Source organism: Schistocerca serialis, chromosome 3 (assembly GCF_023864345.2).
Source record: "Schistocerca serialis cubense isolate TAMUIC-IGC-003099 chromosome 3, iqSchSeri2.2, whole genome shotgun sequence".
NCBI lineage: Eukaryota > Metazoa > Arthropoda > Insecta > Orthoptera > Acrididae > Schistocerca > Schistocerca serialis.
This window is the reverse complement of record NC_064640.1, coordinates 563902870-563921164: the sequence shown is the minus strand read 5'-3', so window position 1 is coordinate 563921164 and position 18295 is coordinate 563902870. Positions and strand designations below refer to the sequence as shown.

Sequence of the window (18295 nt, the reverse complement as noted above, 5' to 3'; positions counted from 1 at the left end):
GATCAGCTCACAATCTTTTTCCCAAAATAAAATTTTTAAGAATATTAACAAAGCTTTGGTTGAGAAAATTCAGCATATTTATGAAGATGGACAAGTAACAGACATTTTTAAAGCTTATAATAATCTGAATAAAATGGCACAAATTGTAGGTCTCTGCATCAAAAAGTTTTAAAGTTTCAAAATGTGACAAAAATCATACTATTTTGAAAACTTTAAAAATTAGTAACTGAAGAATGAAAGGTCCAAAAAAATTTAATTTGGTAATTTTCATGAAAAATACAATTACTAACAACGCACAAAAAGTCATCAAAATCTGAGATGTCAAAAACCAGACTGTTGGCCAACTTCACACGGGCTGTGACCCCATATATGTAGTCTGAATTCATATAATATGTTAAACTGTGACAGATGTCCATGACTCACTGTGTTACGTAAATCATTGTACTTCAGGATATCTCTGAATGATAGGAGCTGTGACTGTAAAACTATTTTAATTATTGAGGGTCTGGATTTAGCACTGATTTTATTTCCCACCTCTTTTTGTAGAAAACACTGCAGGAAGAATGGAGGCAACTTGATGAGCCAGTACTGCCTGCTTTATCTACATTCAAACTGCCTGGTGGATCTTTTCGTATTGTACTGCTTGTCGATGTATCTGAAACTACTGGGTAAGTTCTCATACCTCCCTCAGAATATAAACACAGGCTGGCTCAAAGACTCATCACTTACTAGGTTTCTCCATGTATTAGTACAGGTGGACAATATTAGCTGATGCTAAACATTTAAGCACCCAGAATATTCAAGTGGAGTTTGTTGATAAATATTAAAACATATGGAACGCAATAATTTCCTGAAAGACGACACAACTACACTGTCCTCCATAAATTTGGAAACACCTAGTAATTACAGATAATGTAAAGGAAATACAGTATAAAAATGCATTTTGTTGTTTTCCAAATGTTTATTAAGCTCAAATAATACACAGGAAGATGCAACAATTAAATTTTCTATTCCTCAAAATAGTCATCCATTGCTTTCATCACTGCTTTGCACACTCTCAGCATCCGCTGCGTCAGTTTTGCCAAGGTTTCAGTTGGAATTAATCTCCATTCTTGCTGCAGGACCTCCCACAATTGTGACCCACTCATGATTTCTCATTTTTGGATCCTCCTGTCTAATTCAACCCATAGCAGCTCGACTGGGTTACAATCAGGATTGGGGCAACCATTCCATGTTTTTCAATATTTTACAAATCTCTAGAGACTTCACATAGTTCTGACACAAGCGAGATGTATGTTTCGAGTCATTGTCTTGCTGCAAGACAAGCCCTATACCAGTCAGACGCAAACCAGATGTCTTAGCATGTCGCTGGAGAATGGCATGATAATCTTTTTGGTTCATTTTTCCATCTATTTTCACCAGATCTCCAACTTTATTCCCTTCAAAGGATCCCCATGCCATCACTGAAACCCCTCCATGCTTTACAGTTGGAATTATGCACTGAGGATTCAAGCGTTCATGGGGTAAATGGCATACAAATTGATGGCGTATACTTCCAAATATTTTAAACTTGGATTCATCAGTGACTAAGACTCTTTCCCAATTCCCCACTGTCCGATGTTGGTGTGTCTTAGCCCACTGAAGCCTGTTCTTCTTGTTAACAGGGCACAAGTTCATGTACACCAAACTGCTGTGCATCTAATCACCCTTTCCACCAGCATTGATGAATTGTATAAGTGAACAGTCTCAAGTGACAGAAAATCTTGGCATCAACTGAGGCTGAGTCCTGTTGTGTTTAACACTTAATACCACTCAGTTACACAAACTTCACCCTGTAGAAACCACCAACTGCCCAGCAGAATGCTCCTCAATGTAGCAAGATAGAACTTTTGATGGGACTCAACTACCAAAATGAATAGGACATATGTTTGCTAGGCATTGCTGTCGAAATCATAATATGTGTACCTCAATGCTTGACACTATTGGGAGGTTTTCTTTGTTACAAAGAGTGAATATATCTTTTATGATTGCCAAAATAAATTGCATATTTATGTGAAGTGAACCCTTTACCACACTACAGGAATGCTGTAACACCTGAAATAGATTTGTAAAAGCTGCATGTTCTAACTTGTCAAGAAAAATTGATCTGTTGTAGTTGCGATCTTCAGTCAAGACTTGCTTTATGCTGCTCTCCATACTAGTCTACCCTGTGTAAGTGAATTCATCTCTGCATAACTACTGCATACTACATCCACTTAAATTTGCCTCTGTAGTCAAGCCTTCATCTCCCTCAGCATCCCTTCACACACACCTCATTACAAAATTAACTATTCCCTGATGCATCGGGGTGTGTTCTATCAACCTGTTTCATCTTTTTGTGAAGCTATGCCATAAAACCCTTTATTCCCCAATTTGATTCAATATTTCTTCATGAGTTGCTCAATCTACCCATCTCATCTTCAACATTCTTCTGTACACCACATTTTAAAAGCTTGTATTTGTCCTCTTGTCTGTACTATGTAGGGTTCACATTTAACTTCCATATAAGGCTACACTCCAGACAAATATGAGGTGTGTGAGAAAAATAATAAGACTGACAGCACTGTGAGCAATGGGGCAATGCTGTGTTGTTCTACTTGTGTTGACCAGCATGTTCATCCCATCCAAATGCTCAGTCTAGGTTCCATCTCCATACAGCCATCACATGATTTTTGAAAGCGCTATCAGTGAAATTGTGTTTTTGTTGTGATACAAGAAGTGTATTCATTGACTAACAAAAGATACAGATGACTCCAGCTTGACAAATGCACAAAATGCAACATACATCTAACACTGACATTTTATAACCAGTGGTTCCTTCATTAGATGATAGGAAAAACTTAGTTTTTGAAGAAAGTTGTATACTTAAGAGAATGGACCAATCCGACATGTCGAAACATGCCCTGAAACTTTGTATACATGAAGAATACACTGAAAGAAACACTGTGTCAAAATTTTAGCTGTAAGACACACTGCAAGTTCTTTTTTATTTTTGTTTTGAAAATTGACAAATTCATAGCGTACCAGGGGGCTTGAGAACTGTACGTGGTACCCTACCACAACACGGCAGGTGTATAGCCTTGATTGACAGTGCAGCAGTTAAACAGATAACACAACACAATGTAATCGTAATGTGTAAAGTGAATTTCAGTTTCCGATGATACTTTCTCTCATAAAATTGTGCACAGTTACCATTTGCTTGAATTTGCAACTAACTTAATATCCAAAATATTTAGCAGTTGCCTTTACAATATTAATAAGTGTTCACAATGGAGATGAAACTGAATTAATTCTCTTTTTGTTTTGTTTGTATATGCTTGCTAATAACAACTGTCTTTGTGTAGGTTCCAGAGTTTCACAATAATGTGGACTCCAATAAATGTTTTCAATCTTGCAGAGATGAAATGTGAAGAAAGCGATATACAATCAAAATCACATGCTTCACATTAAGACATACATATGTGTTATTCAGCAGTTAATTTCTTAGACATTCATTATAATGATGTCAATATTATACGAGGTGTGGCTAGAAAAAAACCGGACTAGTACTGGTGAAACAATAAAACGAATGCAATAAGGCTGAAAGTCGCGTGGCCTGTCACGTGACTCTCGCTCCGCCTACTGCTCGAGTTTCATCTGCCTCCTGCACTCAGTCTGCCCGTGGCGTCTGTTTTAAGTAGTTGACGTTTTGTCTGTGCGTCGGAAAATGTTGAGTGTACAGAAAGAACAGCGTGTTAACATCAAATTTTGTTTCAAACTAGGAAAATCTGCAAGTGAAACGTTTGTAATGTTACAACAAGTGTACGGCGATGATTGTTTATCGCGAACACAAGTGTTTGAGTGGTTTAAACGATTTAAAGATGGCCACGAAGACACCAGTGATGACACTCGCACTGGCAGACCATTGTCAGCAAAAACTGATGCAAACATTGAAAAATTCGGTAAACTTGTTCCTTGTCAACTCCTGTTAACTCAGACACTGCTCTGATTGTTAAACGGCGATCTTGTCGAACAAGTTTACCGATTTTTTCAATGTTTGCATCAGTTTTTGCTGACAATGGTCTGCCAGTGCGAGTGTCATCACTGGTGTCTTCGCGGCCATCTTTAAATCGTTTAAACCACTCAAATACTTGTGTTCGCGATAAACGATCATTGCCGTACACTTGTTGTAACATTACAAACGTTTCACTTGCAGATTATCCTCGTTTGAAACAAAATTTGATGTTAACACACTGTTCTTTCTGTACACTCAACATTTTCCGACGCACAGACAAAACGTCAACTACTTAAAACAGACGCCACGGGCAGACTGAGTGCAGGAGGCAGATGAAACTCTAGCAGTAGGCAGAGCGAGAGTCACGTGACAGGCCACGCGACTTTCAGCCTTATTGCATTCGTTTTATTGTTTCACCAGTACTAGTCCGGTTTTTTCTAGCCACACCTCGTAATGTGTTTAAAATTAGTTGTGACCCTTGACATTTGGCTGGCCGGAGGGGGATGTGATGCCATGGCCCAGGTAACACCAATAGCGAGCTGGCTTTCCCTGTCATGCCGCCAGCAGCTTGGCTGGTTAAGCACCCCTGTTGCCACACCATCAGCAAACAGTACCACGTGGTGTCACACATAAGATGAATCAACATTCGACAGCTCTCGTAAAGTAGTATTTTCTGGCGTTGAAGTGTTCTGTAGTCTACAAGCATTTGGAACAAGTTTTCTGCGCTGGTGTTGCATTAATAACAAGAGTGCAGTATAGCTGAATACGAAATCCGGAATGAAAGTGTCGTTCGAGAACACGTTCGCCAGCTGGGAAGATAACATTCTGCTGCAAAACATTCCTCGGGATTCGACAGTAGTAAAGGACAAAACACGATACCACTCTCTTGTGATCCATAAAGCTCCAACAATGCAGTGGAGGAAAGCGGATATATTGCTCTGGGTACAAAGAAATGTTCCATGAAATATTTGAACCTGTATAAGGCAATGTTAATGGAACTTGTAGTGCTGTACAAGCCAAAACTCCACGCTACCATGTCAATGAACTTGCTAATGGTGAAGGAAATATATTAATCGGGCTTCCTCTGACAATAGAAGCCACTGTAAATGTTACACAACAGGATCAATCTTGAGTTGTCGGCCATACAAAAAAGGTAGTTAAGGAGACACTGATTCATGAAGGACTGTGATGAGTTTTGAGGAATATGTAATTTAACACAGTGAACTTCACTTAAAACTTCTGGGCTGATAGGCCGTGGTCGACATATAAAACTCTCCCCTGACGTTTCGTCTCCGACTGCGGGAGACATCCTCCTGCAGTCGGAGACGAAACGTCAGGGGAGAGTTTGATACATCGACCACAGCTTATCTGCCCGGAAATTTTAAGTACAGGCAGTACCGGCCGTGAAACCCTATATTGTAAGATCAACACAGCAGAGTTTAGAAATATTCATCTCAGTAACATTCTAATTCAGTTGAAACTGCAACAGAATCCTGAAATAGTGTAATATTAAACTAACAACTGAGTGCCAGTCATGTCAGCATAAAAATAAAATTGTAACATCTCGCTTATATTGTTACAAAACCCACAGCAGTTCACGTTTCATCAGCTATTGATGGCCCTCAATAATTAAATTATTTCACTAAAAAAATCTGTAGTCACTTGAATGTCACAGTAGATATGGAAGTTTCGCATATTAATCATATGGCAAAAGACACTCGTCTTTACGCGCTGTCATTTTCCAGAATAGTGTTTGGATATCTCAGACCATTTATGAGACATGAGGAATTTTTGAATATTTCACTCTAGTTTTCGCTCACACACGAGTTCATCCTTCCGAGTTAAATGAATAATTCACTGTATTCTAAATTTAATATGCAGCAACACGTAACCTAACACGCACCAAACACAAATTCAAAGCGATACCTATTTTTCACTGCAAACTAAGAATTTCTTGCAGTAGGTTAGCTACTATTGAAATATCACAATAGCTATGACTGTTAATGAAATGATAGGTGGTTTATCATTAAGCTAACGAAATAAACTATAAGACGTGTGAGAATGAGAGTTTATTACCGAGTAGTTTCTTTAAAATCATTCATGAAATATCGCTCTTCAGACGACTTGCTCCTTACAGAGTCAAGCACCACGCCGAGTGGGCCTGGCGTTATACTGCGGTCACCTGCTGATGCGCCCTGCACACGCTGGCAACTATGCTTCCCTCCACTCGCTGCATATTGAACTGCCAAAAGTCGCAAGTTGTTTTAAATGCATGACAGTGTGTAAAATATGTTTCATTTAGCAAAATTTGAACATGAATTGTATAAATAAAGAAATATTAACACAAAGTACATAATATGTGCTGAAATGAAATCCACAAAAGTGTCGAAGAAAATCTATTCTAAAGATTTAGAACTGCTCTTGAGAGTTGGTGCACCGTTATGGAGGAAGATCTAAGCGACTGGGCCCCCAGAATTGCAATTGAGATGAAAATTAATGATTTCCAGGCTTCTTTGATGTAGTTAAACATCTTCAGGAAATTATATGGATAAGGAAGTCACAAAATTACAAAGTAAAAAATTAAAAAGTTTACTTCAAGAAAACTTGTAGAGGAAATGTCATTAACAGGTAATACTATAGAGAAATTTGTACTTGATGTAAGACAAAGCTTCTTGTTATCCCCAAAACTGCTGTGTATAAAGCCAATCAGTCAGGTTTGATGCAAGAACTGCACGCAAAATGCACTTTATAATTTTGAATGAAAAAAGACAGGCTTTGCAGTCGATGAATGCTATGACACATTCATATACGGCAATGTCAGTGATAAGTGAATTACTTGTTCTACAGCTCTGTGTGTTTCTTCAGGTACCTGAAGGCAAGTTAGGATCAAAAATTTAAAAAAAGAATATCTTTTAACTACAGAAATCTTGTAATCATTGTAGCAGAATTGGGGAAAAATAGGAGAGAATAAGTTTCAGTATTGCAGCTGAAACGTCTACTTTCCAGTCACAGAAAATAATTCATTTCTTTTGTTGGACACATGGCCTGGACATAAAAACACCTCTGTCTTTAGGAAGATGACAAAAAGATTGTTAATACAATCCAGATTCCACCGAGAACTAATACTGCAATACAGACTCTCAGTAAAAAAAAATTTCTACAGTGGAAAACATTTTTCATAAAATTGATTATAGCAGTTTGTCATTCCTGGTATATCAGCGGAACAGTATTGTTAAACATCAGACATTTGTGCATTATGAGTTTACATCACCACATTATATGAAATTGATAAAGTATGTCTATTGCGCAACACAGTATTCAGAACAACAGCCACAACCATTTCTTCCTCCATTTCAATTTTGTCTAAATAAAACTAGTAATTGCTCTGAAGTGCCTGAATGCATTGATTTTTACTTTATCAGGTATGCCTGGTATAAAGAAAATGTTTATTTTTGTCTTCCAGTAGACACTAAGCACTTTTGAGATGACTTTAGATAACAAACAATAAAATGTTTCATTGACAAAATGCCTATTGGCTTCTGTCTCTGGTTCTTCGGCCGACATTCGTCTGATGATTTTACTGACATTTCACCAGCACAAGTGGCTGTCATTGACGAAGCTTCACCCTCCATTGCTATTGGTGAACTGGAGCCGAGCTCACAGCCGCAGACTATATGTACCTGGCGCTCCAGTGTCCGAGGGCTTCTCTGCGGTCATTTCCAGTGTGGTTCTCCTCTTGCTACCAGCGACGATCGTTCGCTGCAGCACGGGAAGCCAGAATTTGTTTACCTCAAGGCTTTCTTCTTTCTTGTTGAAGCTATTCCCATATTCTGATATTTCTATAGCCCCTCTGAACAAGCAGGTGTGATAGTGCTTCCCTACAGCCAGAACTTCCGTATTGGCTACTACGTGTCAGTCTCACACTATGCGTGCTCTGCTATGCCCGATTTCTCCACCTGCCCCAACCTGCAAAGTCACTTATGTTCTTTGATCTTGGCATTGAATGATTGTCCAGTCACTCCGACATAAACTTTTCCGCAGGCGCATAGTATGCGGTATATTCCCGACATTGCAAGTGTGTCCCTTTTCTCCTTTGCCGATCTAAAACACTCTTTGATTGTCTTCATCAGTTGGATAATCGTCTTTACACTGTTTTGTGCAATATACGGCTGATTCTGTCCGTCACTCTGCGAATGTATGGCAGAAAGAGCGTACCCGACATTTCTTTTTCGGATTTGTTGCTTCGGTGAGTGTTTGGCTCTGTTACCCTTCTAATATAACGTGTGGAGTACCCATTGCTCCTCAGAACACTTTCCAGGTGTTGCATATCGCATCTGAGATGCTGCGGCTCACATATTCGTCCAGCTCGCATTAACGCCAACAAGAGTATATTAGTACTGCCTGCCGATAGGGAAATACGACCGTCATAATGAAGACCAAAGATTATGAGCAAAAGATCCGCGAGCTGTTAGATCCAGCAATGTACCGAAAAATAAGCCCAGATCCGACACAGCATATCACATGGAATACAAATCGCTTAATCAAGGCGTCTTCTCTGCCGGTGGATATACAGAGGAACCTGCTCAATACAGAAGCCCTGCCACCTCAGCTGTATGGATTACCCAAGATCCATAACAACAACCGCACGTGGGAAAGACTGACACATACTTAAAGGACTTGGGACATTTAATTGAGAAGCTGAAGAAACTAAAACTTACACCAAACAACATCCTGATCAGCTCTGATATTGTTTCTTTGCTTACAAAAGTGCCACTCAGTGACTCTCTGCAGCATGTTGGTTCCATTTTCCCACAAGACATCACAAAGCTCTTTCATCACGTCTCGTCATGAGCTATTTCACGCGGAATGGCAATTTCTATGAACAGCTGGAAGGCGTCGCCATGGGTAGCCCTCTTAGTCCAGTGGTGGCCAACTTCTTCATGGAACATTTTGAAATACAGGCACTAGACTTGGTGACATGTAAACCTAATGTTTGGTACAGATACGTCGATGATACCTCCATTGTGTGGAGCCATGTTGAAGAAAAGCTCGGTGACTTCCTAAGACATTTGAACAGCCTCCATGCCACCATAAAATTAACCATGGAAGTAGAAAAGGACAAGAAACTACCATTTCTAGATGTGCTGGTCACAAGGGATGGCTGAAACCTGGGACACAGTGTGTATCGAAAACCAACACACATGGACTGGTACCTGCACAATTTATCAAACCACCACTCGAGCCAGAAAAGAGGTATGATTAATACTCTCATAATGTGAGCAGGATGAATATGTGAGCCACAGAACCTCAGACACAAAATGCAGCACCTGGAAAGTGTTTTGAGGAGCAATGGGTACTCCACAAGTTATATTAAAAGTGTAACAGAGCCAAACATTGGGTGAAGCGACAAATCAGAGAAATAAATGTTGGATACAGCCTTTCTGCCATACATCCCCAGAGTCACGGACAGAATTGGCTGTATATTGCGCAAACATGGCATAAAGACAATTTTCAAACTTAGAAAGAAGATCAGAGAGTGTCTTAGATCTGCAGAGGAGAAAAGGGACCCACTTGCAATGTTGGGAATATACCGCATACCATGCACATGCAGAAAAGTTTATGTTGGAATGACTGGACAATCGATCAACACCAGGATCAAAGAACATAAGCGACATTGCAGGTTGGGGCAGGTGGAGAAATCAGCATAGTAAAATTCGCCGACACAGAAGTTCTGGCTGTAGAGAAGCACTCTCACACCTACTTGTACAGAGAGGCTATAGAAATACAAGAACATGGGAAAGCTTCAACAAGAAAGAAGAAAGCCTTAAGGTAAACAGATCCTGGTTTCCCATGCTGCAGCAAACAACCGTCGCTGGTAAGAGGAGAACTGCACAGGAAATGACCGTGGAGAAGCCCTTGGACGTTGGCGCGCTAGGTACATATCGTTTGCGGCTGCGAGCTTGGCTCCAGTTCACCTCCAGCAATGGAAGGTGAATCTTTGACAATGCCAGCCACTCGTGCTGGCAAAAGTCAATAAAATCATCAGGCGAATTTCGGCCGAAGAACCCGAGACAGAAGTGAATATGCAGTTTGTCAACAAGTGGCCACGAAAGCCTTAACAATTAGGTAAATGTTTCATTGTTAATAAAATATACATTATTTAAAAATTATCGTAAGAACTGTACTACAGGAATTGTTATAAAATATTTCATGTCGAGAAATTTTAAGACCCAATTGTCGTAAATCATTTATAATGTAACATTATATGTTGCTTTGATTTTCTTTCCTCTACTAGTTGCGTGTGTAACAATTACATGTACAAAAGTTTAGCTGTCAATATGAACTGCTAGTTATTCAAAAAATTAATGATTTGAGGATTTTTTGGTATGATTTAAGTGCTTGAAATTTGTGTGTGTGCTCTTTGGACTTCACACTATACAGTGCTACATTCTCTTGTTGTGGCTACATCTGCTTATTCACTGATTCCTGTGCTAGGCAGCTGTTATAAGAAGCTCTTCGTGTGAAAAAATGAGTAACTTTTTTTAAAATACTTGCAGTGTGCCTTATGAGTTAAAATTCCAACAGTGCATTTCTTTTGGTGTATTCTTCATTTGTGAAAATTTTCAGGGTAGGTTTCGACATGTTGGAGTGGACCATTCCCTGTTAGTAGACAAAGGGAATTGCCATTTAATAACTAAGGGAAAGGAAAGAATTATTAGCTATATCTTGTCGGTCACTAGTTGTGGAAAGGCTTCCACTTACATATGATAATTTTTTATAGACCTGGAAAACTGTTGCATATTGATTGAGAAACAAACAAATTATATATTTTTTCATGTTTTAAATTGTTGACAGTGTGAACAATAGATTGTTTTATTATTCCAGAAATCATCTTAAACAATCTCAAGGTGCATTAATTGCTGAATTGAAACGTTTGCAAGTCAACGTTGAAGTTCGCCATCTTAATGTTGGAGACTTTGCATGGATATGTCAAGATAATTCAAAGAATGAAGCAGTTCTACCATATATTGTAGAAAGGAAACGGACAGATGATTTTGCAAAAAGTATAAAGGATGGGCGCTTTCATGAACAAAAGGTGTGACTTTAGGTCATTTCCTGTACTTTTGTATAATATGTCTACTGTGGTTATAATTAAAACATAGGTTTTACAGTTCATTGTTTATGACATATGACGGTTCACTGAAACATTGAATTATTAACTCTAGGAATGATAGTGATAGAAAGATAATTATTTTTTTTTCGGTATCATTTGTGAGCTTGTATATCACTGATTTAAATGTTGATTACAACTTTTAGTTGCACATGATGATTGATCATTAAACACACTATTTGTTCTACATTACAATGGATGCTTAACCTAAGGTACATTAACATGATCAGTAAAAATTGCATATTGCAGACAGTATATCCTGACAATTTTGTCTGGCAACATTGCTGTCACATGAATTGCAGCCACGTGTACAGCAACATTACCAGCTACTCTTGCCTTGTAATGTTTGCGACAATATTTTTCTGGCCCAGCAGTGTTTGCAAAATGCCACACTATTGCAACAAATTGACAAATGCAAGCTAGTGGACATGTGAATGGCTCTACTGCTTTTACATAACACAAAGATTCAAGTTAGAAAGGGCGAGAGAAATTGGGCTTTGTGGGTGCATAGCTTTTTAAATAAGCGGAATGCTGCAGAAAATTTTAACTAGTGAACTGATGCTGTATGCATACCTGTTACAGAACTTTACCAGAATGTTGAAACATAATTTCAAGCAAGTGGCGCAACAATAGCTAAAACTGATACAAATATGAGAGAGTGTGTACCAATTACAATCTGAATGGTGATCACCCTTCGGTTATTAGCTATTGGTGATCAGTACAAAAGTATAATGTATCTCATTAAAGTTCACTATTCATCAATAAGCTTCATGCTACCAGAAGTGTCTATGCTTTGGTAGAAGGACTGAAAGATTTCATTAAGGGAAATTTGAAATAAGAACACTATTCTTACTTTCTTTTTTTCACCAGCACACGTCACCTTTTACACTATCTATTCCTTCTTCAGATACATCTTGAGATAGTATGGAACTTGTGATATCAAATGCAAACCATGTGGATGAAGAACCACCTGCACTTCCACATTTCTTATGCAACTTTCTTCTCTAGCATTGGTTCGAAGACTTCAGAACTTTTTGTATGCTTTGTCAACCACAATTCCAAGCTCGCCGGCAGTAGCTTGCCACCAGTTTTTTCAGATTGTGGTCTTTGCATGAATTACTTTTGACATCCCACAGCTCTTCTCGTAAATGGATCACATTTATTAAATTCATAGTTCTCTCGTTTGTCCACTTTACCATTGCTGTATACAAGCTCATGTCAACAAGCAATTACAAAATGTGTAAACTTTTGAAGAAAAGAGAAATGATATTGTTTTCAATCAGACACATGGCTGCAACACTGTCACTGAGAGAAGTATGAAACAAAGGTGAGAGGGAAGCATTTACAGACAAGGACAGAGATAGATATTGCCCAGCAAACAAAAGTATTCACAACCCTTGCTGCAGAACACCACTAGCCCTTCAGCAATATGTTGGCAATGACCTGCAATATCAGCAATATTGTCCAACCATACCACAAAATTGCCGTCTATTGCAGCAGTGTTGACTGCAACACTATTGCAGCCAAAGATCGCTGTAAAATATGGTCCATCTATAGTAACAGCTATTTCAAAGGTTTTGGTTTGATACAAGGCTATAGGACCTCCTAATTGCGACATTCTTAATATCTTAGTGGAGTAATTTCAGTAAACATCATAATTTAATGTGTAATTTCTTTTAATGCATAATTTCCAAACAATAAATCATCACTAAGCCTAGCTTTATTTCAGTGAATCTCTCTAATACACTTGTCCCGTGCCTGCATTGTTGAAGATAGAGTGGTGTATTGTGTTGCTTTTCTTGGATTTAAGCATAGGTTGTTTCCATTGTACAAACAGTAGTGAGAGAATCCAAAAATCATTTAAAGGATGGTTCCTTTCAAAATTTTACTGTCTTGATAAAATTAAAGATTACATCTTAGAGAATTAAGTGTAATTTCTTAGTGGTGTGTTCGGTAAAGAAACCTCCATCTTGAAATGCTGAAATATCTCTAAGATTAGCATGCTGTTGGACTGCAGTGGAGGTATTTGTGATATTCTTAGTTAAATAGATAGTTACTTGCTCTTTAAATAAAATTCGTAATAAGCGTTAAAATGTGTAACGTGTCAATAGGACAAACATAGAACATTTATAGACAACTAAATAACAAAATTGAAAAGAAGACAGTTATATGACTGCCTGATAGCCTTTTTTTTTCTTTCCTTTTTTTTTTTTTTTTTAGTTGACTCACTATCTCAATCAAGGATTCATCTCTGGGATAGAAGGAAAAACCTCTTTAATATAAATTTGAAAACACATCTGGTATCTGTCAGACATTTTATTTCCATGGCTAGATTGTCAAAGAGTAGTGCTGAACTTAGATTCATTAAAAGGCAATGCTGGTAATTTTGTACATACGAATATTTCTCTTACTCTCAAATTCAGATGGATTGTCAATAACAAATTTTGTTAGTGAATAAGGCTGTGTTTGTTATTCCCAGATGCTTAAAGAGATATCTGCAAGATGAACATGTTTGAACTTTAAACACAATTCTCATTACTTTCCTTAGTTCAATGAACACTTTTAGATGTTCCCACAGAATATTATCTCATAAGACATCAGTGAATGGATGTACGAAACATGTCTATTTGCTGACTTCTATATCCCCAAAGATGCCGAACCCAAATGCTTCAGTAGGTCTACTACACTGACAGAAAGAAAATCCAGCACGAAAAAATTATTAATATAAAGTAATGAGATTTTGGGAATACATTTGCCTAGGTAACATATTTAAGCAGTTAACATTGCAAGATCACAGTTTAATGTAAGCGCCAGATAAGCCTTTGCAAATATGAAATGCTGGTATAGTAAAAACTGGTGTAACCACCAGACTGTTGAATGCAAGCATGCATGCATTGCATTTTACAGGTGCCAGATGTCAGTTTGTGGTATGGAGTTGCATGCCTGTTGGTCGCTCAAAACAGGGATGGTTAATGCTGTTTGTGGATGATGCTGGAGCTGTCATCTGGTGATGTCCCATATGTTCTCAGTTGGAAACAGATCTGGTGATCGAGCAGGCCAAGGCAGTATGTCAACACTCTGTAGAAAATATTGAATTACAGCAGCAGTATGTGGGTAAGCGTTATCCTTTTGTGGAACAGCCCCCAAAATGCTGTTCATGAATAGCAGCAGAACAGGTCGAATCAACAGGTTGACATACAATTTTGGAGTCAGGCTGCTTGGGATAACCACAAGAGTGCTCCTGCTGTCATACGAGATCACACCCCAGACCATAATTTCAGGTGTAGCGTGTCTAGCACACAGACAGGTTGGTTGTAGGCCTTCAACTGGTCTCCTTCTAATCAACACATGGCTATCACTGGCCCCAAGACAGAACCAGCTATCATCAGAAAACACAGCAGACCTCCACGCTGTGCTCCAATGAGCTTTTGCTTGAAACAACTGAAGTCAAAATGGCAGTAGTTTGGAGTCGGTGGAATGCACGCTACAGGGAATTTGTCTCAGGGCTGTCCATGAAGTAACTGATTTCTAACAGTTCATTGTATCACTGTGGTACCAACTGCTGCTGAAATTGCTGCTGAAGATGGATTTTGATGCCCCAAAACCATACTCGGAACACAATGGTCTTCCTTCTCTGTAGTGCCACGGGACTCTCAGGAGCCAAGTCTTCCTGTGACTGTATGTTCTTGTGATCACCACTGCCAGCAGTTGTGGTGTACAGTAACTACAGTCCTGGCAAGTCTTTCTGCAGTAAAGCAGAAGAAACATCCACCTTCTCATAGCTCTACTACATGACCTTGTTCATACTCAGTGAGTTGTTGATAACGGCATCTTTGCTGCCTTAAAGGCATTCTTGACTGACATCAATTCACCACATCCAATTTCAAGGGTAACTAATGCTCACAACAGGTACAGTGTGTATTTAAAGCAAAGCTGATTTGCATCCTCACAATGGCGCTCTGAGTGCCACTCTTATGTAAGTGGTCTGAAATTTGAATAGACGTCATCTTACAGCTGTAGAAACACATCTGCCAACCTTTTTTTTGTGTTTCACAACTCCTTGGTGTTGCGATTTTTGTTTTTTCCTGTCAGTGTATATGGTTTTTCCAGTTTAAGTTTTCATCAGTACACACATCTAAGAACTTACAATTTTCTACCCTGTTTGCTATTACTTATTCCTATAGTACATTAATTGGTGGTGGGACATTTTTGACAGTACAAAATTGGGTGAGCTGCATTTTTACAAAGTTTAAAGCTAGCCCATTTGTGTAAAACCATTCAGTAACTTTCACAAAAACGCCATTTACGATTTTCTCTGTTGATGTTTCTTTGTTCATCTTCACAACAGATCTTGTATCATCCCCAAACAGGACTAATTCTACATCCTGATTCAAATAAAATGGCAGCTCATTGACACAAAGCAAGAACAGTAGTGAGCCAATAATGGAATACTATGGGCCTCCCATTGTAATTTCTCCCTGTCCAGATGATTTGGTGTCCCTGAACTACATTTTCCATAAAATCTTAATGTCTCTACTAAAATATTATGATTGACACAATCAAGTACCTTCAGTAAGTTACAGAAGATTTCAGTTGATGATATCGTATCATTTAAAGAGTTTATTATATCCTTAGTAAATATATAAATAGCTGACTCAGTAGAATGGCCCTTTTGAAATTGAAACTGTTATTAGCTAAGTATCCCATTACTACACAGGTGGGTGAAAATGCTGGACTACATTACTTTCTCATAAATTTGAGAAATAAATATGTAAGGAGTAACATTGGGTGGTAGTTATTGACATCTCTGGAGTCACCCTTTGTATAGAGAGTTGTAACACTGGCATATTTCAATCTTTCTGGGAAAACACACCGAGTTAATGATGCATTACCTAAGTGACTAAGAACCTTACACAGTATAGGACAACAACTTATTATTGTTTTGTTGGAGTTGTTTTCCATCCCATATGTACTTTAACTTTTTGCAGTCATGATGAGCTTCCTTGTTTCAGATGGGGATTTGATATTAATTTTTAATTCACTAAATTTCCACTGTACTGCTTCTTCAGGTTTTGCTTTCTCTTCTGAACTATTTGCATCAATTTGTTCACCTGTTTTTAAAAAGCTGCAACATGTGATCTTTCTTTCTCAATGCTCCCATTCTCTTTAACAGAAATGTCAGCTTCTATGACTTCTTTCTTTGTCTCTCTTCCAACAATATTCCACATTGATTTGATTTTGTTACCTGATCTGTCAATTTAGGACTAGCTGTGCATACTGCCACATTTTTTACAACTTTTGTAAATATGTTACAGTATTGTTTATAATAATAAAATATTTCTGGGTCATTACTTTTTCTGGCTATTTTGTACAAGTTCTTTTTTTCTTTGTGAAGAGACCTTGATACCTGTAGTGATCCAAGGTTTCTTTAATGACTTGCCATTATTACTTTTAATTATTTTTTAGGAAAACTGTTTTTAAAAATGGATAAAAATTCATTAAGAAAAATGTTGAATTTAGAGTTAGCATTATGCTCATTGTTAACTTCACCCCATTCATCATTTTTTAAGATTTCTTTAAAATCTTCAGTAGTTTTATCGTTAATCAGCATCACTGCTTTATTAAACCATTCACAAACTCTTCATAGTGCTCTCCATCTCTCAGATGGCTCGATAAATACATTTGTTCATATCAAGCACACCAACCACAAGCAGTACCTCCATTTTGACAGGTGCCACCTGTTCCATGTCAGATAGTCTCTTCCTTGTATTCTCACCACTTGTGGATGCTGCACTTGCAGTGGAAAGCAGGCACTGTCAAAATATACTGATAACCTTACCAGAGCCTTTAATGACAGTATCCTATCCAGCTCATCAACAATCATATCTTCTGTATATCTTCTCTGACATAAGTAAACCTGTTAACCAGCCTCTGATCAGCACTCCCCTGATCACCCAGTATCACCCTGGCCACAGAAAGCTCAACCTCTTCCTTCACCGGGACTTACACTCCCTCTCACCATGCCCTGAGATGAGGGATATTGTACCCAAAATTCTACCCACATCACTCAGAGTAGTGATCTGCCAGTAGCCTAATCTACAGAATACCCTTGTCCATTCCTACTCCAATCCTGCTTCCAGTACTACACCCCATGGGTAATTCCCTCATGGTTGACCCAGATGCAAAACCTGTCTTACGCATCCTACTGTCATCCAGTTGCATGCATTTCCTATCTTGTAAAAAACAGGATTGTGTGTGAAAGCAGCCATGTGATACAGGGTCAGTCGGCTAAAATTTGCACTGCAAATATTGTAGAAATGGAAAGTGCCTTTAATGTGCGGTTTTCACAGAGTGGATTGGTAATCAGGGGCTCATATTGTTAGCCAATCAACAAATTGTAACAATACTTAGAAAGTGTATTTTTTGTACAAACGTAACTTTTTTAAATTGCACAATGCCTATTGACATTAACAAGCTAAAAGTGGAGTAAACTAAAATTTCAGCAGTGTTTGTTGCATAATTCTAGTGCAAGTCATTAATGGGATATCGTATTTTGAAAAGTGGCCACACCACCACTTGTTTGTGCCATTCAATCGCATAGTAGCTAAGTACGATGTTATTTTTGCTTACAGCATGCTTGTGCGTTCCTTGAGTGCATTGTGACTTGCTAGTCAGTTAGTGTGTGATAGTCCAAGCAGTAGGTCATAAGTGGGTGATGGGATTTAGCGATGCAGTGAAATGTTCATGGTGTGTGGAGACTGTAGGAAGAATAAAGTTTATTCTTGTGTGGTGTGTGCAGCAAGATACCTCAATAGAATTCAATCATCTAGGCAGTTACTTATCAACCTCTTCAAGCAGTTATGTGAAAGTGGTAGTGTAACACCTAGACAACATAACAGAAGAAAACAACTAACAACAGAAGAGGAAGAAATTAATGTTCTTGCAGCTCATGTGCAATTGTATGAGGAAATGGCATGAGTCAGGCAAGTGCCTATGAATTCTACATCGACATAGGTCCCATCCCTATCACATCTCTCTCCGTCGAGAGCTGCTGGGAAACACTCACAAGAATTGTTTTAACTTTGGTATGT

General features: G+C 38.4%; 1 protein-coding gene across 7 annotated transcripts in view; it reads left to right on the top strand.

The window, feature by feature from the left end:
- Positions 1-18295, top strand: part of LOC126470459 (crossover junction endonuclease MUS81) — a 213810-nt gene that overhangs the window by 126971 nt on the left and 68544 nt on the right. For all 7 annotated transcript variants that reach the window (XR_007586209.1, XR_007586210.1, XM_050098314.1 and 4 more), the window contains exons 7-8: positions 547-668; positions 10919-11129. Coding sequence is in view for 5 of the 7 variants with exons in the window: in XM_050098314.1 (XP_049954271.1) it covers positions 547-668; positions 10919-11129 (333 nt within the window). In the remaining 2 variants the exon portion in view is untranslated. The remainder of the gene's footprint in view (positions 1-546; positions 669-10918; positions 11130-18295) is intronic.